General features: G+C 48.7%; 1 protein-coding gene across 1 annotated transcript; it reads right to left on the reverse strand.

Moving 5' to 3' along the window:
- Window positions 1-571: 571 nt before the first annotated feature.
- On the reverse strand, window positions 572-17,514 carry LOC144731302 (uncharacterized). Its single transcript, XM_078612355.1, has 5 exons — window positions 14,754-17,514; window positions 12,063-12,208; window positions 6,242-6,464; window positions 4,352-4,805; window positions 572-3,477 (listed from the first exon to the last, which is right to left on the reverse strand). The coding sequence occupies exons 1-5, from the start codon at window positions 14,806-14,808 to the stop codon at window positions 3,444-3,446; spliced, it is 912 nt and encodes a 303-aa protein (XP_078468481.1). The 5' UTR covers window positions 14,809-17,514; the 3' UTR covers window positions 572-3,443.
- Between the last annotated feature and the right edge of the window lie 8,176 nt (window positions 17,515-25,690).

Here is a 25,690-nt window from a genome sequence, read left to right on the forward strand (position 1 = left end):
TTTCGCTTATAATATTTTTAGGCTTACCATGTTTTTTTTTCAATAATTTCAAATTAAATCTGCTTATCTGCGGTACACAGCACACTCCAATCGAATTAGAGCAGAGGCTAAATAATGAACGCAACAGCAGTGCCGACATCTGCCCAGCGTCTGGACCAAGTCGGCGTGAAACAAGCGAGTGACAGCGACGGTAGTCGTCACATGGGGCAGCAGCAGCAGCAGCTGGAGAAAGTAATCACTGAGGACCCACGAAACAGAAGTGCCTAGGGCCCACAAGAACTTAATCCGGCCCTGGTCCTTCCACCGCACCTCCGATTAGCACCGTTGGGTACTTTACGGTGTGAAGGAAGTTCAACATTCGTGGACACGTGCGTCTGCGTTTTCGCGAGTGATCTGACTTTTTTAGGTCGAATGGTTGGGTGAACAAAATGGTAATTTGTGTATCGTCCGCCCTCCTCCACCTGACATGGCGGAATAAATAAAGTTGTCACGTGATGAACTAACGTGTCTATGTTTATTGCTGTGTTCAAGCAAACGAAGGGAGTTACAATAACACGCTTCACGTCAGACATGGTTTTATATAGAGTTTGTTTTTAATTGGGCAGAAATGTAATACTGTATGTTAAAATCGACATTTGAAAATACTGAGAAAAATCTGTCCAAAAAAAATAATCAGTCGTGAAATATAACAGTGATAAAACATCAATATGCATTGGTTAACAAATTGAATTGCAAAATGTCACTTTCCTTGTGTCTTAGATGACTAAGGGCCTCATTCCCAGATCATCATCATCATCCGTGAGATCCTGAATTGAAGTCTCAACAGACGGTATGCGCACGCCACTAAAGGTCAACCTCTTGACCAAGCCACCAACAGTCGCTCACACATGACGAGAGGGTCGGCCTCGTAGCTGAGAGGTCAGAGCGCTCAGCCGACACCGCCGACGCCTTTGGCTCGAATCCGAGTCCATGACCAAATCAATTTCTCGAGTGTAGCGAGGTTTTTGTCTCGGCAGACGCGGATATTTGACAAACAGATGGCAAATTAACACAACTCCTGCGTGTGCGGTGACTGTAGTCAAAAGAGTGGAACGTAGAACCACTCCATTGCCCGATTCACAAAATGGAAGGAGAGGCATCATCATCATCACGGCAGCAGCGATGCATCCACTCCTCTGCTCCTCACACAAGTATCTTCCTCATGAACCCCCGCAGTGTGAAATGTCAACTGTCGCTCGACATCGTACGAAAAATAACGATCTAAGCCTGACTATTAAATGCTGCACACGCAAAAATAATCACGTAACAAAAATATATAACTTAATATTTCAACATTCCAGCATTAAAAATGTATGTTGAACTTCTTTCGCACAGTACGTAACCAACCGTGCTCATCTGAGAGGTGGTTTATTGCAGTTTGATTGACATGCAACGAAAACTCCGCACGGCGGCACGTACAAATTGTACCACTCATGTTTATAGTTTTATTGTTTACCTAAGTCAGGAGGCTGTGCAGCTTGGACATTTGTTTGTATTCAGAGGGACAATAATCTAACTGTCAAAGCTGAAACCCACCGGAGAATCGGTAGAAGAATATCGTGATTCCTGAGTGGCCCTGCGGCTTCTGACGCAACACATTTAGCGTAACAATTGACAACTTCCTTCACCAACTTGATTTCTTCACAAGAGACTAACAAACGCCCGCTGTGTTTGCTCCCTTTGCGTAATTTTTTGGTCGATTTTTTCTCTCTCTTTGATCAATTCTGTTATCGTTTCATTTACGTGTCATTTAAATAATATATATTACCTCGTGTTTAGAGCGGTACAACCTTTTGTTCTTATATATATATTTCTCAATGACTTGTCCACGTGTGTGAATGCGCGTGCATGCATTCGGTGTGTGAGTGTGTGTGAGTGTGTGTGAGTGTGTGTGACAGTGTGTGACAGTGTGTGAGTGAGTGAGTGTGTGTCTGTGAGTGTGTGAGTGTGTGTGTGAGTGTGTGTGAGTGTGTGTGAGTGAGTGTGTGTGTGTGAGTGTGTGAGTGTGGAGGAGTTGGAGACGCTGCTGCTGAGACTGGAGCGTGCCACTAAGAGGTGGGGCCTTACCATCAGCCCCACCAAAACTAAGCACCTGCCTGGGTATTTTGTACCATCGGGCACTCCACCCCCACAACTCCCAATCGGTGATGGGGCAGTTGTGGAGAGAGTGGAGAGTTTCCCATACCTGGGCAGTGTGCTTATGACCCGCTCCAGTTTATCAGCAGAGGTCTCACTCCGAATCAGTCGAGCGGCAATATCTTTTCATCGGTTGCGTAACGCTGTGTGGAAGCTACCTGGTCTGTCGCTCCGCACGAAGCTTCAGGTCTTCTCGGCCACGGTCATTCCCTCCCTTCTCTACGCTTGCGAAACGTGGACCCCCCTAGTGGAGCATCTTCGCCGGTTGGAAACATTTAGGCTGGCCTGCCTACGATCCATCCTGGGTTTAACCAGGCTGGATTGTGTGAGGAGCTCACAAGTCCTTGAAAGATCTGGGCAAAGTCCCATCAGTGAGCTCCTCCGGCAGGCAAGGCTGCGTTGGCTGGGTCATGTAGCCCGCATGCCCAGCCACCGCATGCCTAAACAGCTTTTGTTCGGCCGGATCGAGGGGGCTAAACGGGCGCGGCACGGGCTAGAGAAGAGATGGAGTGATGTGGTACAGGAGGACGTGGAGCTGAGTGGACTTGCCGATGACTGGTACCAGCGGTGTCAAGATCGGCCTCAGTGGAGGAGGCTCGTGAAGGACGCTACTGGGCAGTTGGAGGCAGTCGCCCCCCAACAACAACGGAGGGCGGAGGAGCGACGCTCACAACAACGAGCGGAGCGCCGGGTGGCTAAAGCACAGCAAGTTGGCACAGTAGGGGGCACAGGTGGTGCATCAGCCAGTCATCTCGGTCATCTCGGTCAGTCGACCCGTGGCACATGGGTCTGCCCCGTGACCTCCTGCCAGCGGGCGTTCGACACTTCAAGTGGCCTCAGGGTGCACATGGCCTGGCACAAGCGTCGTGGTGACGTCACCGCCACTTAGTGGCGAATGGCGGTTGTTGTTGAGTGTGTGTGTGAGTGTGTGTGAGTGAGTGTGTGTGAGTGTGTGAGTGTGTGAGTGTGTGTGTGAGTGTGTGAGTGAGTGTGTGTGAGTGTGTGTGTGAGTATGTGTGAGTGTGTGTGAGTGTGTGTGAGTGTGTGAGTGTGTGTGTTTGTGTGTGTGAGTGTGTGAGTGTGTGTGTGAGTGTGTGAGTGTGTGTGTGAGTGTGTGTGAGTGTGTGTGTGAGTGAGTGTGTGAGTGTGTGAGTGTGTGTGTGAGTGTGTGAGTGTGTGTGTGAGTGTGTGAGTGTGTGAGTGAGTGAGTGTGTGAGTGCGATCGTCTTCCTCATGACTCCGCCGGTCTTCTGCTTCTCTCGCTCGCCTCATACGGCGCGACTCAAGCGTATGCTTCTCGAGCTGAGCAACGAAACAAAATCACATCGCGATTAGAAACAACGACAAGGCAGCAAACGTGAACGATAACGCGGTGACATCGTTCTTCAATCTGGCAAAGCCAGGACATTCATTAACCCCCCCCCCCCCCGCTACTTAGCACGAGAAGTGCTCCCAAGTGACGTCATCACATCTATAAGGAACGAAACGGGAGTATTTCTCCACAAATCTGGCTGTCGCCTGATGAAGCTGGCTGTAATTACTGGCGAAACGTCGTACTCAGATTGTAAATTTTGTGGATTTGCTCTCCAACACACCGGTTAGTGCTGTACTAGTATACTACACTATACACTACACTATACACTAGTGCTGTACTAGTAACGAATTGGCACGTTCTGTTTACGTGACAAACCTTACTATTTGGCTGTGTCAGGTGGTGGCGGGTTTAACGACACATTTATATTTTTTATGCGATCTTAATTTAAAAAAAACCTCTATTGTGGAACACACTGAGAGAGGACTCGCCGAAAAATGTGCGCACAGAGTGCACACATTGGGCGTGTTGCGTGTGACCCTGACTCTGTGAGTAAAATGTCAGAGGTGGACAAATGGCTGAGGTCAGAGCACTGAGCTGGAATCGCTGAGATCCTGGGTTCGAACCCAGGTAGCCAGCCGCCTGTACAGCAATTGAACGGGGTTCCTGTGCGTAGCAAGTCGGTCGTCTAAGCTCTGTGACAGATTCGAATTCTCCGTCTCATGCCGTGACCCCCAAAGCACAGTCGCGATACAATTGGGGAGAAAAATACATAACGTGCAGAGTTTTAAAAAGACCAAAGGTTCCAGTGAAAAAATAGGAATGCATTTAAAAAAAAATATATTCAAACAAAAAAAAACTTACCGGCCCGTGCATCTTGACAAAACTTTTGTGGTCACAAAGTAGATGGCGATGGTAACGAACACAAAGACGCACATCAGCGCTATGGAGATGCCGATAATGGGCCCCTGCTCAGACTTTGCCGCCGCTCCCCCGGTCGACGTGGCTGTCGATCTCAGGAGCACCGTGCCCATTGACGTCGCTCGACTCTCGCTCGGGGTCGCCGAGGCGTCGGTCGCGGCGAGCGCTTTCGTGCCGATTTGTCTGTCCGCCGCGACCGTGGTTCGGTCGACTCCCGCGGTCGCTCCGCTCTCCACGGCGGCGGTGGTGTTGGTGGTGGTGGAGGAGGAGGTGGCGTTGCTCAGGTCGGGGACGCTGCTTGGCGCTGTCATCTTGGGAGTTGAAGTGATGGTCTCTAGGAAGGTCGACGTTTTGTTGAGCGGCGCTTTTGAATCCGGGACGACGGTGGGGATCCTTCCTACAGTGACCCAAAGACAGGGGAGCAAACATTGTTCATGATGATGACGATACGGTATGTCGCGTGTATAAACCCTACCCGGTCTACAAGGTACTCACATGGCCAATTGTGTCTCGGTGTGGTGGTCAGAACTGGAAATGGGCCGTAACGACCCAGAGACGCCGTGGTGGTAGTGGTGATGGTGGCAGTGACTTTTTAACTCGACTGCATCATTTAAGAAGGAAGCAGGGTCAAGTGTTGTGGCGGACAGTGTCGGTGCAGGTACAATATTTGTACTGTGGATGTAGATCGCAAATGTCCGTCTGTGGGTGTATGTATGGATGACCACCGTGCGTACGTAACAGGCAGGTGCAAGGAGTATGTGGGCAGTGCAGGACAGTGCTCGGCACTCCTCACATCTCCAATAGCCCGCACTGACCAGCGTGGTGAAGTATGGTCAAAATATCGCAGCAAAGGATTGACAAAACAGGCTTGTACATGCACATATCAGATAACTTTTGGCGGCAATGAAAAGACACCGGTTCTGGTTTAGATGTGGGACACCGATCGTTCGCGTGATTTTTTTTATTTGTGTAAAGACGACTTGGACGCACTTGTCTTGAGATGGTTCCTTTATTTGAGGAGCCACGTTCTCACACTGGAACAGGCGGAGTCCCCCACTGCAACAGCCCCGAGTCTCCCGCGCATCTCCCTTAAATACCGTCCGAGGCCACGCCCCCATTCCCGAACTTTCTTGCTGGTTCTAGACGCTCGTTCTACCAGCAGACTCGACTGTCTTCCTTCTAAGGGAATGATCTATTCTAGATCATTCCTTTCGTACTGCAAGCTGACTCCACTGTCATTACCTCCGGTGGCCATTAGTCCACTCGCACCGTAGGCTGACTCCCCTGTCATTAACTCCCGTGGCATTTATGGACGGCCCCGTAAATCAATATTCTGATGTATGCTGAACTCGCACCGTACGTAGCCAACCGTGCTTATCGGAGGTGCGGGTATCTTCCTATGGAACTGAGGAACGGAAGAATAAGAAGCTACCGTGGAGCGAAACGTCAATCACCAAGCAGGATAACACGTGGGGATAAGTTCCGAAAAACACACCATATCGCACTGAGTGTGCTTAGTTGGCGTAGAGGGAAAAAAAATCGCAAGAACCGTGCACCAAACATAAGCTGGAAAATTTCGGCTGGCTCCGGGCTGCGTAAATATCCTCCTCCACTTCCTCCATCCATCCCTTGCCCATTGTTCCTGCCCGCGATAAAGCGCCCGTGCGGCCGAAACTGTTCAACATGCGCGTGGGCACGCGCGTTGTGTGCGTACGCGCGCGTTTGAGAGTTACACGTGGGGGAGGAGGAGGGAGGGGGGGCGGAGGGGGGGAGGAGGAAGGGAGGGAAGTGGGGGGGGGGGGGGTTGCTCGGCCCCCCAGCCGCGTCACCCACCCACGAGCAGGTCGACCACGGTGCCGAGGGTCGACGCGCCCGCGGTGTCGTTCCCGTGAGCCACGCGGCACGCGTAGCGGCCCGCGTCCTCCGGCCTCGCCCGCGCGATCGCCAGCCAGGCGCGACCCTCCGACGCTTTCCACGTGCACGCGAAGCGGCCCAGCGGCGCCGACTTGCTGTTGTTGTTGTTGTTGCTGTTGTTGTTGTTGATGCAGGGCACCGGCTGGAGGGCAAAGAGGCGAACGTCACGCGAGATGGCGGCACCAAGGTGGCGAGGAGATGCTAACTATCTCGTCTGGTATGCAGGAGGTCCTGGGTTCGATCCCGACCCTGACGCCTGCTGCTGTATATATTTGGAGTTTGCGTGTCTCTCTCCCCGTGGTCGCGTGGATTTTTCTCCGGGTCCTCCGGGTTTTCCCTCCACATTTTGATTCAAAAGTGTGTCTCGAGTATTTGCCTGCTATACATTTCCACGTGATAAAACCACGGCGCTGAGCTATCATTTGTTGCCGCTGTGGGGGAAAAACCACAACTACAATAAAAAAAAAATCGAATTCCTTGAATCGCCATGATGAGGCATGCACGTTTTTTCCGGTAATGGCCCAGTGGTGGCTATACTCAAGTCAGGGAATGGTATCAGCCTGACGGCTCGTCTGGTCTGGTCTTCTTATTCTTTCGTACGGCTGATCAAGACGCAGAACAACGGCTACAGTTTTACATTTCAGGTTGGTCAAGGCAGATAGCCGCATCAGGAGCAGCGGAGTGTGTTCCTTATCTCTTAACGTAGTTTATATAGCGCCTCAAACCAAGGCACTTTACAAAGAATTAACAACTGCACTACGTTTGAATGTAACGGTGGAGATGGAATGGATGAGAGGAGGCAATTTGGTGGCAAATCTGCGACGCGTGAATTCGGTGAAAGCGCAATTGATGACAGCAAATGATGACTAATGGATTGAATTAACGGGGAATGAGTGATCGCCATATCATGAGAATATGAAGAGGGAACAGTAACGATGGTTAGTGACGAGGGGGAGATTAAGGGGGTCGTGGGGTTAGCTCGGGAACAACAAGTGAGTTTTGAGTGCAGAGTGGAAACTAGTGAGCAAAGATGACCGCTTGATGTGGAGAGGGAAGTTTGTTCCAGTGAAGGGGGGGGGGGACACAGAGAGAGCAAAAGCGTGGATTGAGCACCAGCTGAAGGAGAAAACAGAGAGGAGACAGAAAAGATTGCGAATGTGGAGGGCGATAAATTCAGTGTGTTGAACAATTGCGGCAGAGCATCCTTGACGCGTGTGACACCGTGACCTCTGACACAATTTGCCGTGTGCTTGCTGACGGGTATCTCGTCTGGAGTTGTGTGTCAGGAACAATGCTGGATGCATCGAGCGCGTTCCGTGAATAAAAGCGTTATTATTGCCATGTTGGTATTATTGTTCCCATGATTCCAGACGCATGAGACACTCTGTATGTCAACACACGCGTATATGAAACAGTCGCTGCAACGTATGCACCCTACCCCGTAGCGCCTGCCAGCGAATGCGCCGTGTCCTGCAAGCGAGGCACTGCGGCAGTCACGGAGACGTCATTCACAAGCATCGCCCCTTGTGTGCTGGGATCAAACTATAAACTACAACTTAACGAGTTTTATTTGACCAGGTAAGGCCCCACTGAGCTATTCGGCTCTTTTTCAGAAACCACCTGGCCACAAATTATAGCGTGGAAATGTACAGCAATGGCAAATACTCTAAACGCGTGTTTCTAAATCTGGAGGGGAAAACCGCGGGAGCCGGAGAAAAATTCACGCGACCACAGAGAGAGCACGCAAACTCCAAATATGCAGCAGGCGTCAGGGTCGGGGTCGAAACTACCACCTGTATGTATATCAGGCGGATCAGAGTACAACATGCCTTGACCTCTGAAGCCTCACGGAGTCTCAGAAATCTTTTAGTCAGAGTTCTGCCGTTCATGTTTGGCTGGCAACTTCCGTTACTGATCGCTTTACGCATCTGAGAAGAAATACTAGGACCTGGATAAAACGCACACGCATAAGAGAGCACTCAAACCCCCACCCCCCCCCCCCCCCCAAACGACCTTCCCAACACCTACTTGCTGTTCTGTTTCCGAGCAAAAGCTGTTTCCATAGGTGGGCGCTGTCACGCGCTTGACGAATCGCGATCCACACGAAGTCACGCTGGATTACGGGAATGCGTATGGTTCTCACACAATTGAAAATAAAGGTTCAGTTTGTGTGTCCGATATTGGCTTAGTTTCTATAAACTTTAAAAAGATGTGTTATCTTACCAGGGAAGGCCCATTGAGCTCCATAGCTCTTTTTCAGAAGCGATCTGGCCACAACTGATAGCTTATCACGTGGAAATGTACAGCAATGCCAACTACTCTACACGCTTATTTATAAATGTGGAGGGGGGAAAAACCGAAGGACCCGGAGAAAAATCCACGCGCTCACGGGGAGAACTTGCAAACTCCAAATATCCAGGCATCGTCAGGGTCTGGATCGAACCCACGACCTCCCGTAAACCAAGGGAGGGAGTTAACATCTCCTAGCCACCGTGGCACCCACCTGGAAGAAAGCTCATTATTTTTTTACGATCCAACATTCTGAGCGTGCCTTTCAGCATGGCTGTGCGAAGAGCGCTTTATCATGAACAGGCGCAGGTGTCCGGCGGCGGGTGCCATCGCCTCTGAGATCTCGTGGGCAGTGGTGTTTCAGACGTTGGGAATTATTGATGAGTGGTGGGCTGCCGTTGGTGGCAAATGCAATCTGCAGGATCTCGCGCGACTTGGACGGCTCATGCTTTCCGAGACAGAACCGCCCACCCCACCCAACTCAAATAAAATTACTCCTGCGGTATTACGCAGTGATAGCAATCTCGAAGTCTCATAATTCCCACTCACAACGGTTGTCGTGCGTTGAAAGAATCAGAAAAGCAAACTGGGAGGGGAACGTGTGTCGGTGTTGCCGCTCCGGTGTGTTTCCTCTCGGCGCTGGGGCACATTTGTTGCATGGAAGGCAGCAAACATGAATTATGAAAAGTCCCTCGATGCGCATTTGATGGAAATGCCCGACAACGCTACGGTACAGCGAGTCTGAAGCCGTTGTGACATTTGTTCGGAATGATGGCTCTGTGATGGTTAAAACCCCCCCTCCCCCCCCAAAAAACATGAAAAAGCTGTTACAAATAAATGCACACCCACGTTGCATTATTAATTACGGGGAATTTTTTCGAATGGACATCAATAAACAATGGGGGGAAACATTGCGGTGGAGATTAAAGTCGGGTCATGGTCAGAGTTAGGGTGGAGTTGCAACATGAGCGATGGTTGTGACATGGATGGAGAATGCGGAGTTCATCTGGGGCACGGTTCGGTTCAACGCTGGAATTCGACTCAGCGTCAGGCGCACTGTTACAACTCGGGTCAAGGTAGCAATTAAGGTTCGTTAAGGAGGTTATCTATATATGTTTTAAATGTGACACACCGCACACAGAACATTCGATTCAAATACATCTTCGGACTCAAATTAAATCCGTGCAATATGTTAGTACCCGTTCGTACGTCTACTACGTGTGTATGATACACGAGTATCAATGCGCAGATTCGACGGTGCAGCGCGCCGCCTTTCCAAGCATGTAAAACGAATTCGAAATGCACCAGTCACGTCGGGGAAGAATTCACTCAATTCAAGCTTACGGTGCAAGAACCGCAATTCATCAAATGCAGCGGCATAGCAGCGCGACTCAACTGCGTGATCGCTGAAGCGTGAGTAGCCCCGCCAACGGAGAAGCATGCGGTTACAAGCGTGCGTTGTACAATGCGAGTTTCGGCAATGCCGTGCCACCGCTGCCCACAAAGTTTCTTGGTAATGCGATGACGGAAAATTTCCCCCCTTTTTCCTCCTCCCTCCTCCTCCTCCTCGCCGCTCCCGTGGCTGACGAGCGTCGCGCCGGACGCGGCGTCGACGCGAGGAGTCGCGGGACCTCGCGCGGGGCCCCTAAGGCTCGGGGAACGCTGCGGCCACCACTCACTCACTCGCTCCTCGCTGCCGCAAGTCAAATCGAGTGAGGCGTCCGTGCGTCCGCCATTCCCATCGGCAGCGACGTTAACGTTGGATTGTCAATTTGACACGCAGAAGGCTTTCGCGACCAACATCGTCCATAATAGAGGTTGTTTTTTTTGGGTTAGATCGCGTAAATATATAAATGCGTCCTTAAACCCGCCACCACCCGACACAGCCAACTAGTAAGGATTGTCACGTTAACAAACCGTGACAATTCGTTACTAGTTCAGCACACCGGTGTGTCGGAGAGTAAACCCACAACATACAATGACTTTCCTATGCAAGTAAAACATTTGTGTTTTAATATTTTCGTGTTTTTTTAAATGTAGGGCCCCTTTATAACACACGCTACAGGCCCCGCACCAGCTTAACCCAGCGGTGCTCACAACCACCACAAGTGCGGGCAGCCGTACCAGTCGGGCATCTCCTTCTCGCGAGCCACTTTCATTCGATGAGAACGAAAACCTCCCCGCCCTCTCTCCTTCCCGCTCCTCTTTCTCCAGTCACCGACCACTGTCCCACCGCTCCTACCCCTCCATCAGCTCCAGGACGCCACCGCACTCAAGCAATCTCACTAACGTGTTCAAAATCGTTTAGCTTTACTTTATTACTGTCTTTGTTTAAATAGGCTGTTTTTTGTTACTCTCTTTAACACGCGTATGGTAGTGTTGTACAGAGAATATGTAGACTGCAACCAGTGGAATATGTGGACGTGACAATGAGCTGTCGATAACGTGCTTTCCTTAACCACAACCATTCCCTTGATTTCTCATGGGGAAATTATTACCTTGAATGTTACGCGACTTTGAGACACGCGCCGTGTTCAGGAACACAACCTCCCACCGACGCGTGAAACGAGGGACAGCTGTACCGTGATTGGACAGAGGTTGTGGGCAAAAGATTTGCCAAAACGTGGGCTTGCCATGCATGGGAGGAGACACTTTGCACAGGACGGGACAGGGAGGGGGTGGGGTGCAAGGGACGAAGGCAGCGACAATGCACAAAGCGAGCATAATCTTGGTGCCACTATGTGAGGAGTACAAAGGAGTTTCATGATTGTTGTTGTTCCTGTTGTTGTTGTTGTTCTTGTAGCAAAGGCTGACGTTAGTTGTCGTCTTTCCAAGCACACCCTCCGATGAGCACAGTTGGCTACGCACGGTGCGAATTAAGTTCAACATACTGGTCGGCGCGGTGGCGAGATGTTAACTACGTCGCCTAGTATACAGGAGTTTGTAGGTTCGATTCCGACCATGGCGCCTGCTGTATATTTGGAGTTTAAGTGTCTCTCTCTCACCGTGGTCGCGTGGATTTTTCTCCAGGTCCTCCGATTTTCCCCTCCACATTTAGAATCAACATCACGCGTTTAGAGTATTTGGTTGCTGTACATTTCCACATGTTAAGCCACTTCGTTGAGCTATCATTTGTGGCCAGGTCACTTCTGAAAAAGAGCTATATATAAATATACATACACTATCCTGGCAAGGGCTGTAAAAACATCTTTAAGTACAAACTTTATCCGGATAATGTCTTGAAGTAAATCCAGCCTTTTCTACGACAACAATTATGGAACTCCTTGCACTGATTACTTTGGAATTGATACTTGCTCGTGCACGTAAGTAGGCGAGTGCCTTCTGTCGTTTGAACCAACGCCAATAGCGGCACGGTCCCTCCAGAGAATTCACAGTCGCCAATGTGAACGAGCCGCAAGGATATAGGGCCCGCGTCAGTGTAACAACTCACAATGTTCTGGTCCCGTTGAATGTGCCACTTGACCTCTGACACGTCGGTCATCACACTGAGGTTATATCCACAGGTGAGGGTGGCCGTCTCCCCTTCCGACACGTTCACCTGCTGCAGCAGGCCAGGGCTGTCCTGTGCTCGCGCCACTGTGAGAACAGAGACAACACACACACAAACAACAACAACAATGCCACCCTGCATTCAACAACACTGGCGTGGAAGGTGGCAGCAGCCGTCGTCACGTGGCCCACTCTGCTAAGCGAGAAATCACGACGCTCGTGACATCACCGACCGAACATCGCGCTCATCGCACACAAAGCGCTTGCGCGATACCTTGCCGATCTCGTCAAGGAGGATAAACCACCGTCAGTCGAGGCCCGGTCAACATCCTCGTAGCGGCAGCGGCTTTCGGCTAGCCGTCGAACAAACACGAAAGTTGGGTCGTGGTCAGAATCAGGGTGGCGTTACAATGTGAGTTATGGTTATGCCATGGATGGAGAGAATGCGGTCATATCTGGGGCATGGTTAAGTTCAACACTTGAATTTGGCTTTCCTCCAGCGGGGCACTGTTAGAACTCACGCTAAGGTTGAAATTGAGGCATCGCACGCTTTCAGATGCGCTTCGGCGGCCGTCTGGAACGCTCTTCCTGGAGCTATGCACTTTTAAATTAGGATTGAAAACGCATTTCTTTTAGAACTTATTTTTGTGGGTTAAGTTTGTTGTCCTTCCCCCGCATCCCGATCAGCACGTTTGGCTATGTACGGTGCGAAAGAAGTTCAACATGCACACGTACATTACTGAGCTTTTAAATGTAAAAATATGCATAACAGGCAGGCGGGAGTGCCTGGGAAGTTGTGTTAAGGGGCCGTCCATAAATGACGTCACGCACCTGGGGGGGGGGGGGGTCAGACATTTGTGACGATGTGTGACGAGGGGGGGGGGGGTGAGAAATGTGACGTCACGTCAAAATGCGCAACCTTTAATAAATATAGACAACACGTTCTACTTAATTAAATAGACTTTTTAATAAATGTTTTCTCCTACAACATCAGAGTGCAGCGCCACATAAAACACGCACTACAATGACGATAGTCTAAAGCGATTAAACGTCGTGTGCCGTCTGCGATTCAAGCCGAGGCGCGTCGTGGTTGGTCCCATCCAGTGCCGGATTAATTATCGTTTAGCAAAATTAGCTACACATGTAATAGCTACTACACATGTAGTAGCTACACATGTAGTAGCTACGGGCCCCGCACTTTCAAGAGCCCCGCGCCAAATGCTTTCAAGATAACAATTCCGGTTCAGTGATTCTGCACTTGCTCTATTACCATAGTACTATACTGCCTTCAACTTTTATGAACGACTGGGTGTTTAAGGTTAGCGATTTGTCGTATTATCTGGCTGTCTAGCAAATGAAAAGAATACAATTACTTAATCATGCAAGTTAATAATTTGTGTTTTAATATCTATGTGTTTTTATTTAGGGCCCTTTACAACACATGTTACAGGCCCCGCACTAGCTTCATCCGGCACTTGCCCCATCCACCAACAACAACCTCCGACCAATCAGAGGGGCTGCGCGGCACGCGTCACGTGACACGGACACGACTCACGTGGCACGTGCCCGGGTGCGCGACCACTCCGTTAACTGCCAGGACGCGTTTCCTCCACGAGAGTGGATGTTGGTGAGAGCCAAATGTTACTTGTAAAAACAAACCTGTCCGAGGTAACGTGCGTTTCAACGTAATTCATTAGGAGGGATGACAAGCGTTTACTTTTATATATGTAGATGGGGGGAGGGGGACAAAAACGCCTCCATATAAATACAAGTTTTCACAAAATGACTCAAATGAATAGCTCGTGAAGATAACGCGACTTCTTTTTAAAGGGAAAGGTGATTCATTTGAACAAGTGTGGAATGCTGTATACTGCTGAATTTTACGTTTGGCCAAATACTCGACGAGGAAACAACGCAAGGAACGTTCCAACGAACGTGTCATACGTCGATCTTGAGTCATTATATTTTGTCTGGGAACATTACTTGGTGCGAGAATTACGTTGAATCAGCAAGATTAACAATGTGATTCAATGGACATATTTAACGGGTCCTTAATTGGTAAGAAAAAAAACAATGGATCGAGCTCAATGGAAGGAATGTCATGGTCGCTGGTGCCTTTGAGAAAGGGCACGGCTAACAATGAATTCAGTCGACCCCCTTACGATGAAAGCGCAGAAAATAGTCAAACCTGTCAACCCCTTATCAGTGCCCTACCTTATTACAGACCAATTCAGACATTATTATTCACCCCGTGCCATTATAAATCTCAAGTTTCATCCGACAACGTCCCACAAGGGAGAAACACAAACAAATAGACAAATTATTATTTGTTTCTTTCGGTTATTTGTTTCTTTCGGTTAACAAACAAATAATAATTCCTGCAGTCACGAAAGTTCTAAAATTAAAATAGACAAATATATAATTTTTGTCCATACTGAAACGGCTGTACGACGTATGGACCTGAAAACGCAATTTCCCTGTACAAGTATACGGGGTAAACCATATGAGTTGACAGCTATTTAGAGTTACCCAACCGCTTGGATTAACTGAACACCGCATCTGCTTCTTTTTACAATAATTCAAACGGATAAGAAGGTACCGTTTTTTAACGTAATATTTTTGTTGAACTCACCGCAGATCAACGACAGGGCCAGTGCGATGGCAGCGAAGAGACTTTGCGCCGACATTCTTCCTCGAGATGAAAGACGACGTTTACGAGGACACCCGGCGGAGAGGAAACGCGGGAACTCGAGGACGGCTGGAGTTTTAAGAAGACGCGCAAGAGAGTGTGTGTGTGTGGCTGCCGTGCAATGCCACTTGTCAGGAGTGCGTGTGTGCGCGCGTGCCAGGCGAGAGGGAAATGGGTGTTTTAAGGGGAAGGGAAACTTGAGAAAGCGAGAGAGAGAGCGAGTGTAAGTGTGTCATCACTTGAGGTTCGACCACACAAGTGAGTTAACGGGTGACCGCTATTTGTAATCGCGCGTAACGCCCTTTGGGGGTTCTGCTGGGGCGTAACGCTTGCAAGAGAGTGCCCGAGAGAGCGAGACTCCTATTTTCCTGTCACCATTGTTAAGTTGGTAGAAAATGTGAACGCATGCGCGCTAGCTTCTCGAGACCCATTGTTATGGTCGTTGTTGTTATGATTCAAAATTGTTGTGTTGCTGTTGTTGGGGGTCACATCGGCCACGTTGAGTACATCGCTGGTGTGTGTCGTACGCCCTCCTCCACCCGAGGCGGCCGAATGTATTAAGGTTGCCACGCGCTGGAGAGAAATCCACACACTTTTCACAATTAGGTCGAATTATGAAGCATGGTGGACAGTGGTTTCACGTTTTCAATTTGGATGCAATAATATCCCCGCTGTGCTGTGTGGACATGACAGCGCAGCTCCAAGTCTATGGAACGCGGTGCCTCTGACAATGAGATTCTTTATAGATATTTAAATCTTCCCTGAAAAGTAACGTTTTTAAAATGTCCCGTTTCCCCATAATTGTGGGTCGTTTAGGCTATTGGCTCTGTCTCATTTCCCTGCTTCCATACAGGGTGGCGCATTTGGCATCCTTGGATTAAATGCGCCTTACAAATCTAAAATCATCATTATTATGATGACTTTACCTTGTAGCAAACGCGAACCGTTGAAGGAATATCATCGTGGTCACAGTGCAGTGCATTACTCACCACGGCGCCACGCCCAACGCGAACCGCCGTTTCCCTCCATCCGTTGGTGATTCATCGCACGCAGAGGGCTCCATACATGGGGCTGCCAGTAATGGGCACATTTTTCAGACCCCAAATTATGCATTTGTGTCCAGGAGGAGCAGTGGTGTGAGCACACTGCAGCTGTGGGCCTGGTTACGACCAGAATGTCAACTAGCTCGCCTGGTATGCAGGAGGTCGGAGGTTCGATCCCGACCCTGACGCCTGTTGTGTACAGGGTGCTTCAAAAAAATGTTAACACTCCTGAGTGTTTGCAACAATATCACGAGAAATGTGACTCTGGTGCTCTGGAAACCACCTGGAGAAGATTGCAGGCACGTGTTGAACAAGTGGAGACTTTTTGAAGCTGTTAACGTATATTTCTTATCATGTTACAGTGTATTATCTGTTCTTTTACCATTAAAAACGATAGTCTTATGTAAGTGTTAACATTTTTTTGAAGCACCCTGTATTTGGAGTTTGCACGTCTCTCTCTCCCCGTGGGCGCGTAGATTTTTTCTCAGAGCCCTTCGGTTTTTCCCCTCCACATTGATAAACGTGCCTTTAGGAGTATTTCACTGCCATACATTTCCACGTGAGAAGCCCACTGAGTCGAGCCATCATTTGTGATAGCTACGTCGCTTCTGGAAAAATATCTCCATAGCTCAGTGCGGCCTTACCTGGTAAAATAAAAAGTTGAGTTTAGTAACATCAGTGGTGAGTGATATCTTAACTACAGGTCTTTGCGCTCATCTATCAACCCGCACATTGACCATCATGGTGAAGTATGGTCAAACAACCCCCTTGAATAACACAGTGTTGAGGAGCGGGGGGGGAGTTTCCTCAAACAGTGGGCTTACAGAGGACTGTAAATTAGAATTGTATACTTCATACTTCCCAAACATTAGCGCGTGAAGGCATTCAGATATTTCATAATGAAAAAGAACATTTCTACAACGTCCCAGTTTTTAAAAAGTTGTACTTTCTTTCTGCACGTTTTCCGACGAAAGCTGCGGTGTCGGCTTCCAACCAGAGACACGCTGCCCGACATCACAGGTCGGTAGGCACGTGTCCTCATTCACAGGGCCTCGTATTGCCATTCCACTGGGTTGACCGTCTGCACATTGTTTAACGGTGACGTCGAGGTCACGAGGTTATCACAACCGACGCCACTGAGAGCGCCACACCCGCCACACACACTTCCTTCTGCTGGATCGGGGTCGGGGAACCAACCGCTCCCTCGCCCAAGAGAACAATCCGATAAAATCGGCGGCTAACTCGAGGTGCCACACCTCAGCGTCATCCATAAAAGGCCCGTACATGTTGTCGCGCGGGAGCTCGCGTTTACCACAGCGACAGAATCGAAATATTGTACGGAGTTGCCAGCTAGAAAAAAAATATTCACTCCCCTCTCGTGCCCAATTAGCGCTGCGGATAACATTTTTGTTTTCACGGCGACCGGCAGATTCGAAGTTGTAGGCCCCGAGTGGCCACAGGCCACGTGAAGTCGTGCCAGTGTCTGGCCTGCTCTCCCCGCACATCTCCGAATAGCACGTTTGGCTACGTACGGTGCGAAAGAAGTTCCAATGTACAGTCCGTGCTTCTAAAACGCGTGTTTTCATCACGCGATTCATGCATTCGGGTACAATTTTTTTCATATCTATTTACAACGCGGATTCGAATTGGATATAAACGATCGAGTAAACGGGATTGCATCGCACGAGTAGGAATCGGCGGTCGTACGGCTGCCTCCGCGTAGCATCATCACACGAGGCATTGGGATGCCGCTTGATGCTTCGAGATGCTACTCACGCGCCTGTCTTTGTTCAGCCTGCGGTACGCATCTCACGTGTTATCGCCGACTGTGCTTTACCCCGATACTCTATATTATTACGCGATGTTTCCATAACGCGTTGCTCTTAGAGTAGCAGCAACGCACACGGCCCTGATGCAGCGATGGCACTTTTCACATTTTCCCCAACATGTACTAAACATCGATAACCATTAGCCACTCATTAGCGATGCGTGATTTCTCAGAAATAGACTTGGGATGGAATCAATTTGACGCAAGCCCTCTCCGCTAACCGCGCGATGAACGCGCCGCAGGGCCCGAGAGAGCGAGCGAGAGATCTTTGCTGCACGCTGACGTGACGGAGCGCGCGAGAATGAATACGTTGAGGCGTGTGTGCGCTCAGCGTATTGTCGGACACTCTTCTTCTCCTGCGCGTTTGTCACACTCACGCGGAGCTGTTGCGATGTCATCGACGACCTTCTCCACGCTGCCCCGTCCTGCGCCATCTCTCGTTCCGCTCCTCGGGCCACCGTGTCCGATCGCCCCACATCGACCCTCCACCTCTCCTTCTGCCTTCCTCCTCATCGCTTTCCTTCCACTTGCTTCACTTGCCACCTTCTGACCCACATCATTTTCCTGCTGTCTCTCCACATGATCGAACCACAGTGGCCTTTTCTCTCACTTCTTCATTTCTCACCCCCCTGTCCTCCCTTGTTAAACCCAACATCCACCGCGACATTCCTCATCCTCCTCTCTGTGACGGCCACAGATTGGTCCTCCCTCTTTCTCGTGCCCCGGCATTCGGGCCCCATACAACAGCGCAGGTCTTGAAGGGTCGTAGGTGCTCAGAATGTTCGGTCACTCGCGTGCGCGCCTCTGGTTTGTCGCTTGGGACAAGAGCGAGGGGATGTTGTGTGTGTGTGCGTATATATACAGGGTGGTGCACATAAATACGGACGCTGACATATCAAAACTAGACAAAGGAGAATCAATCTACGGGATGGTCCAGCTGTCTTGTGTCCCCCCCCGCACCCCCATTTAATGATCTAAAACGTCACGTTTTTTTAAATTAAAAGTAAGGTTTATTTTAAAACAGAAATGAATGTGCAAAGACACAAAAACATGTTGGTGGTCAATTAATTGGGGGATCACCAGACATCTGGACCACCCTGCATATTGCAGTGCTGCATACAGCCGTCTGTGCCGTGCTTCGGTTGAACTCGAGTGTTTAACCAACTTTGTTATCATGCAGCTTTTAGTAGGACAATGTCGTTACGGGAATAGTTTTTTTGGTTTGGGTTTTCACAGCGGAGGCCATCAATGATTGCGTTTTTTTCCCCGCTTTCGGCTACATTTTGTAATGATTTGCACTTTGGTGTTGAACGTCTGCATGTGTGTTTACACGAATTCGATACACCGCTCAATTTAAGTTGATCTCCCCACAACTCTGGCTGGCAGGCCACTGAGATTCACACAGTTGAGACCATCATCATACAATGGTTCGTCACACAGCAGCGAGACGAGCTTCTTCATCGCTCGCCTGCAGGCCTAAATGTTCCCAAGAACTCCCCCTCTGCCTCGTGACTTCCCCCTCGTGCGTGGACGACTTCTTCTTACTCATTTGCCGCATGGCGGTGCAAGTCCGCCGGTGGAAACTGCGGCAGCCTCCGTCCTGTCGACTCGTCCCATCCAGACAAGGCCTGTGTCCATACTCTTTGGTTCTTTCGGTAAAGTCACGTAGGTATAAAATAAAATAAATTAAATCACGACGTTTCGATTGCAACACAAGCAATCGTCATCAGGTGGGAAAACCACAGCAATATTTTTTTTTGCTGAAGTGGGAGAGATGCCGTGGTAAGAGGTTATATAGGTAAGAGAGGGGGGAGGTCGCCCCCACCCCCCTTCCTGTTTGCCTAACCACGTCTCAGTAAAATTTTGACTTGAAGCTTTCGTGACTGCAGGTAGATAGGTTCAAAGAAAATGACAAAAATAACAAAAAAAACTACGACGTTTCGATCGCAACACAAGCGGTCGTCATCAGGATAGGGAAAAAGATGATAACGTCGTAGTTTTTTGTTATTTTCTTTGAACCGATCTACGTGACTTGATCGAAAGACCCAAAGAACTCGTCTCAGTTATAGTTTCGCGACTTCCCAGGAGCCTTCTCGGCCGGTTAATTTTCCGCTGCCAGTATCTTTAAAAAAATGTCATAGTTGCGTCTACCCAACTGAAATAAATGATCGATATTAAAGCATACACGGCTTTTAGCCCGCAACGCTGCAGTCTGGATCCCATAGTTGTCAACCCATACGGTTTACCCCGGATTCTTTCCATGGAAATTTAATTTTCCCATCCATACGGCGTACAGCCGTTTCAATCCGGGCAAAAAAATCAAACGGCAAAATAAAAAAAAATCGTGGAACAGCATCAGCGTGCAAGATCACAGACAGTATAGCACGATAAGTAGCATCATTGACACCAATTATCAAATATAATGCGTTAAACTGTTTTTGTTTCGTAACATAATAATGTCTATTTGTTTGTGTGTTCACCCTTGTGATGGGACTTTGTAGGATGAACGTTGAGATTTATAAGGACACGGGGTGACCAATACGGTCTGAATTGGTCTGTAATAAGGTAGGGCACTGATTAGGAGTTGACAGGTATGGGATGAAAATGCTGGCAATGTTGATGGTCTAATGTGGGTCATCAAATGACTACACGAAGCTCATAACGCAAATTCGGTTTTTAATTTCGGCACTCCCCAGCTTAATAGTACTGTTTTCTTCGTCTTTTTAAAAGTTTTTAAAGTTTACACGTCTGGCATGCGATGGAACGCTCTTTGCGGAGGGTGTGGCACGTTCAGCGGTTGGATAAAATTGAGACTTGTTGAAGTGACAATTGCACGACTCCACTGCTCGTTGTCCAACGTCAAATATAATAATTTCAACGGAGGGTATAACGCGGCCGCGCAGCATTCACGAAGTCGATGACAGAGAATGCCTCGGAGATGCGAGGAACCGCAGACGAGCGCGAAGGCAGCCACGCAGTGAGCTCGCACCAAATTCCACCCCTCAAGCTCTGCAGTCCTCTATATGTGAAGGTGTTATCGGCAAATTGATGAGTGTTTATGCACGTGGGGGAGGACGGCGGAACAATTGGATTAGGTCATCATGGAGCTTTTCAACTCTTTAATGTAACGCCAAAATGTGGATACGGTCAGTAAAAAAAAAGCATGCCCTGCTTCTTTACCGAAAATGTTCGTGTCTCTTAATCGTTCTCATCCATAATTGCCGCATCACTGCAGATGGGAGGAACGTCACTTTGCGCGCGTCATCACCCAATGCTTCACTGTGTGTACTTGACAAGATGCCTGCTGTAGCACAATAAACGTGTCACGTGACAATAACCTATGTGTACACCTTTCTTTATAAACAAGTTGCCACACAGGCGTATTAATATATATCTTGCAATGCGTGCGTAACATCGCGCAAGACAATCGATGCACGTATGTTGTATATAATTAGTGTTTGTGACCTCTGTAGCCACTGGAGCAGGGAGCGGTTCTCAATCTGTTGGTCACGTGAACCTCCGCACCCCGCCAAAGCCTTTTAGGGTGTAGTGGGGTGCATCCTGCGGCATGGACACCGTGTAGGAGAAATGTCAAGTGCTTTCGTCTACGCAACGCTGTGGTGACACAACACGCGAATACACAACATGAAACACATGCCTTGCCAACACAAACCACACGAATACACAACATGAAACACGTGCCTTGCCAGAAAAACTATAGACAGACATACAAGCAGACAGACATCACAAGGACACACAGCGAGAGGACACATATCGGCACAGAGAGAGGGTTCGTTTCTGTGACAACGAACCCTCTCTCTGTGCCGATATGTGTCCTCTCGCTGTGTGTCCTTGTGATATCTGTCTGCTTGTATGTCTGTCTATAGTTTTTCTAGTTAGATTTTTGTTGCTATTTCTCTTATGCCTGATGATGATTGCTTGTGTTGCAATCGAAACGTCGCTATTATTTTAATTCATTATTTTATCTTTAGACGTGACTTAACCGAAAGAACCAAAGAATAATTCCTGCAGTCACGAAAGCTCCAAAAATTAAGACGTGCCTTGCCAACACAAACCAGGAAGGGTAAACCCAATTCTTATAATTGGCACGTTTGTTCACGTGCGAACTTGATTAATTGTCCCTGTCGGGTGGAGGAGGATTTACGACACAATTTAATTACGCGATCTGAACAAACAAAAAAACAATTATGAATTAATAGTCGTGTATTTTTTTAATACCGTTTTCGTCATTTATCTTAGCGTGTTTACAATACAATAATCTACGTATCAATCCGGAAATAAGTTGAATGTGTTATTTGTATTTTCCTCACAGTGACCGTCTACAACTAAATTACATCAGATGCCTGCCATTTCCCTAATTAACTTTCTGCAAACCATTGAGTCTGGGTCACCTCCGATCAGTTTAAACGACTGGACATTAAATCTCATCCAAAGCTGTGGCCTCATCAATGGTTACCTCCAGTTTGCTTGACATTCCCCTTGTGCAGACAAATGCAACTGGCAAACATTAATCTCGAAGGTCACGGGGCTGATGAATTACGTGTTCTTTGACTTGACAGACGAGGTAATCACCCTACCCTGGTATTCCATTATTATTGACAAAACCTGTAAAGGCCACCACATACGGTGAAGAGGAAATCAGTTTGAGTGCAAGCATTGAGCGAGACCAGGGATCAGCAAACCAAAATCACAAGAAGAGACATTTTTAGAATTCGATAACAAAAATAAAATCAACATTTCAAACGCGCAATGCTCGTGGTGATTACGAGACGGTGGCCCTCAACAAATCACATCACGGAGAAGTCCTCCTGGAAGAGACGCACGGAGCTCCAGAGTCGCAGATTTGCCGACCCCCTGAGCGAGCCAGACAACCACGAATCCCTAACCAGCTGCTGACGAATATTCCGAGTTGCTTCAGTTTTACATCTCAGGATGAGGGGACACTTTGTCCAACACTTCGCCGGCCTTCCGCTCACCCCCCACAATAACAAACTCCCCATGTAACCCCAGCGCCAGTCCGTGCTTTACCAGGGCCTCGTTTACCAGGTCGGCAAAACGTTTCAAATGACATCACCAATTTGCCAAGGCAATGGTCGTGCTAACAAGGCCAAGGAAGTTCTCCATTCAGAGCTCACGGAAACATCACGTGTCGTGTCCCGTGAGAGGGTGGCCTCGTGAGGGTGAGTGACAGCACGACAGCTCATTACAGAAACCCCTTTCAGTTGCCACTGAAGGGGGGGGAGGGGGCTATGCCGATCACGCAGGCCCTGCTGTACAAACCAACCAACCTAGGTAATGAAATTAAATGTGACTTTGATGTGATTTTATTTGGGTGCAGTCAATTGTGACCAGGTCCAGATCGTCAACTCACTGCGCCTGGCGTGTCCACGTAGAGAGCCCACTCCGTTTCTCGCCACTTGTGGACGAGGCCCCCCCCCCTGGTGCTGTGTGGGTCGAAGGGGTCATTTGACCATACACCATCACGTGGTCAGCGTGGGTTTGGTGGAGAACAGGAATCATGTGCATTAGAGCCTAGCATGGGACAATAGATTGTACAGAGTTAGTTACACAGCCTTTAACGCCTGCTGTGCGTGGCTGTCACTCAAGGAAGCGCTGTCCATGCTCAGTGCTACTTTTAGGAACGAGGGGATCGGGTGAACTCTGGCTGATTTGGTAAAGGCAACTTGGTTATGCAATATTATACTTGACAACTTGATTTGCAGTATTATACTTGACAACTTGGCTTATCTGTGGGTGACTGGGAATTATGAATCCTTCACAACCAACGTGGAACAGGCTAACAGTGGCTGTGACTAAACGCTTGACTGCTTTCGTCGACTGCATGGTATATATGTTGGGGCGCCATGGTGGCTAGATGTTAACTACCTCACCTGGTATGCAGGAGCTCGTGGGTTCAATCCCGACACTGATGCCTGCTGTATTTTTGGAGTTTTCGCATCTTTCATCATCATCATGGTCGCTATGAGATGTTAACTACCTCGCCTGATATGCAGGAGGTCGTGGGCTCGATCCTGACCCGGACACCTGCTGCTGTATATTTGGAGTTCGCATGTTCTCTTTGTAGTCGCGTGGATATTTCTCCTGCTGCGTGTGTGGACCGTCATCCACGGGGTTCTCTCCACATTTAGAATCAACACGCGTTTAAGCATTTGCCTGCGATACATTTATACACAATAAGCCACTTCGTAGAGCTATCATATGTGGCCTGGTTGCTTCTGAACAAGAGCCATAGAGCTCAGTGGGCCTTACCTGGTCAAATAAAAAGTCGTTTAGTTTTAACTTCTTGTGCATCTCGCACCGTACGTAGCCAACGGTGCTAACCGGAGGTGCGACTAGACTGCTTCTTCCGTCGCCCTGTAAGAGAACCACCGCAGTTCACGACACCCCACAGATTGTATTTGTCACCGCCTGGGCCACTGCGTGTGGCTGAAATAGTAAATAAATCGCGGGCCTGCAGGAGCTGCTCGTGCGGCCCGTCGTGGGCGAGCCACGGGGTGCTGCTGCAGAGCGCCGTGTTCGCACGGCTCGACGTGGCTTTCAGCAAAGTTTGGATAGCGAAGTGCGCGTGGACGCTGAACCTCGTTCGCACCGTGTGCGTAGCCAACCGCGCTAATCGGGAAGTGCCGCGGGCGGGGGAGGCACAACAATCTGAACACGAGAAAAGCGATTCAAAAGAAAAAATATTTTCAGTTCGAATTGCCACCACAACTTCGCGTGGATGACAGCAAGTCGTTAATCTACATCGCCCCCGTGCGTTTCCGCGATATATTTTTCTGCTCACAACATTTCCGAGGTGATGTCACACGCATTCCTAAAAGTGAACGGACCGTTACCACTATTATCGGCGGATGTTTTAAATTATAAATCTCCGACCACCAGCGGTGTGCAGAGATTTTAAAGTCAAGGTGGTCTAGGATTGTGGCTTTCACGAGGCATGGAATCCGACTCAAGGTTGTCTCGAATCTCTTAACGGAGGTGGAGGTGGTGGTGGTGAAAAGAGACGAAGTTGTCCTCTCAAACAAGGCTTCTTCTTGATAATAGGATTTTCCCCTTTTTTGGCAACAAAACAGGTGTTAAGATGTTAAAACACCAAACTCAAACCTTTTACAAGGAATCATGTCTGCATTAACCACAATTATTGTGGTCATAATGCAAACAAAAAACATATTCTGATAATAAATGCATTGTCCTTGAAACTGATTGGTCCACACCAGAGACAGCTTTTTTTGAGCCTCGTCTCATACGGTGTTAGACCAGAGGACGCCAAAAGGCATACAGCCCAAAAAAAGGGGAAAACCTATTATCATATTTTGGTCCTGGCAGAGGAGGTCCCATGATGTAGATCAGGAGTGGGGAACCTTTTTTCTGCCAAGGGCCATTTGGATATTTATAACATCATTCGCGGACCATACAAAATTATCAACTTAAAAATTAGCTCGTTATATTTGGTCAAACATTTCATTAACTCAACCCTAATGCGATGGCTGGAACTGTTTCTCTTTGGTGAGGCGTGTGATGTTAGCTGGTATTGATGATGTTGCTACTCGCAACTGCTTTTCCTGGTTTGCTCCTAGATTTATTGAATTTCGAGTCCCGCCTGCGGTTGCCTTGGCAGGGCCAGACCACATGATTTTGCGGGCCTTGTACGGCCCGCGGGCCGGACGTTCCCGACCCCTGATGTGAGATGCTCACCCCGAGCTCTCATTACTCTGATAGTGCTTGTCTTTGTGCTGTACGCCTTTTGGCGTCCTCTGGTCTAACACCGTTTTGAGACGAGGCTCATAAGAAAGCTGTCTCTTGTGTGGACCAATCAGTTTCAAAGACAATGCATTTATTTCCATTTAAAGCTTTCGTGACTGCAGGGATTCATATTCTTGGTTCTTTCGGTAAAGTCACGTATTTTTATTATTTAATTGTTTCCCTTCTACGTGACTTTACCGAAAGAACCAAGACAATGCATATATTAT

The sequence above is a fragment of the Lampetra planeri genome, chromosome 38 (assembly GCF_965212315.1).
Source record: "Lampetra planeri chromosome 38, kcLamPlan1.2.h2, whole genome shotgun sequence".
NCBI lineage: Eukaryota > Metazoa > Chordata > Hyperoartia > Petromyzontiformes > Petromyzontidae > Lampetra > Lampetra planeri.

What these genes read in the sequence shown, in the direction of transcription:
- LOC144731302 (XM_078612355.1), bottom strand. Translation starts at nt 14,808, where the DNA reads ATGTCGGCGCAAAGTCTCTTCGCTGCCATCGCACTGGCCCTGTCGTTG. An exon ending in GGCCCTGTCGTTGATCTGCG is followed by an intron (nt 12,209 to 14,753) that starts GTGAGTTCAACA and finishes CTGTTCTCACAG; the next exon opens with TGGCGCGAGCACAGGACAGC. An exon ending in TTGTCAAGATGCACGGGCCG is followed by an intron (nt 3,478 to 4,351) that starts GTAAGTTTTTTT and finishes TTCGTTGCTCAG; the next exon opens with CTCGAGAAGCATACGCTTGA.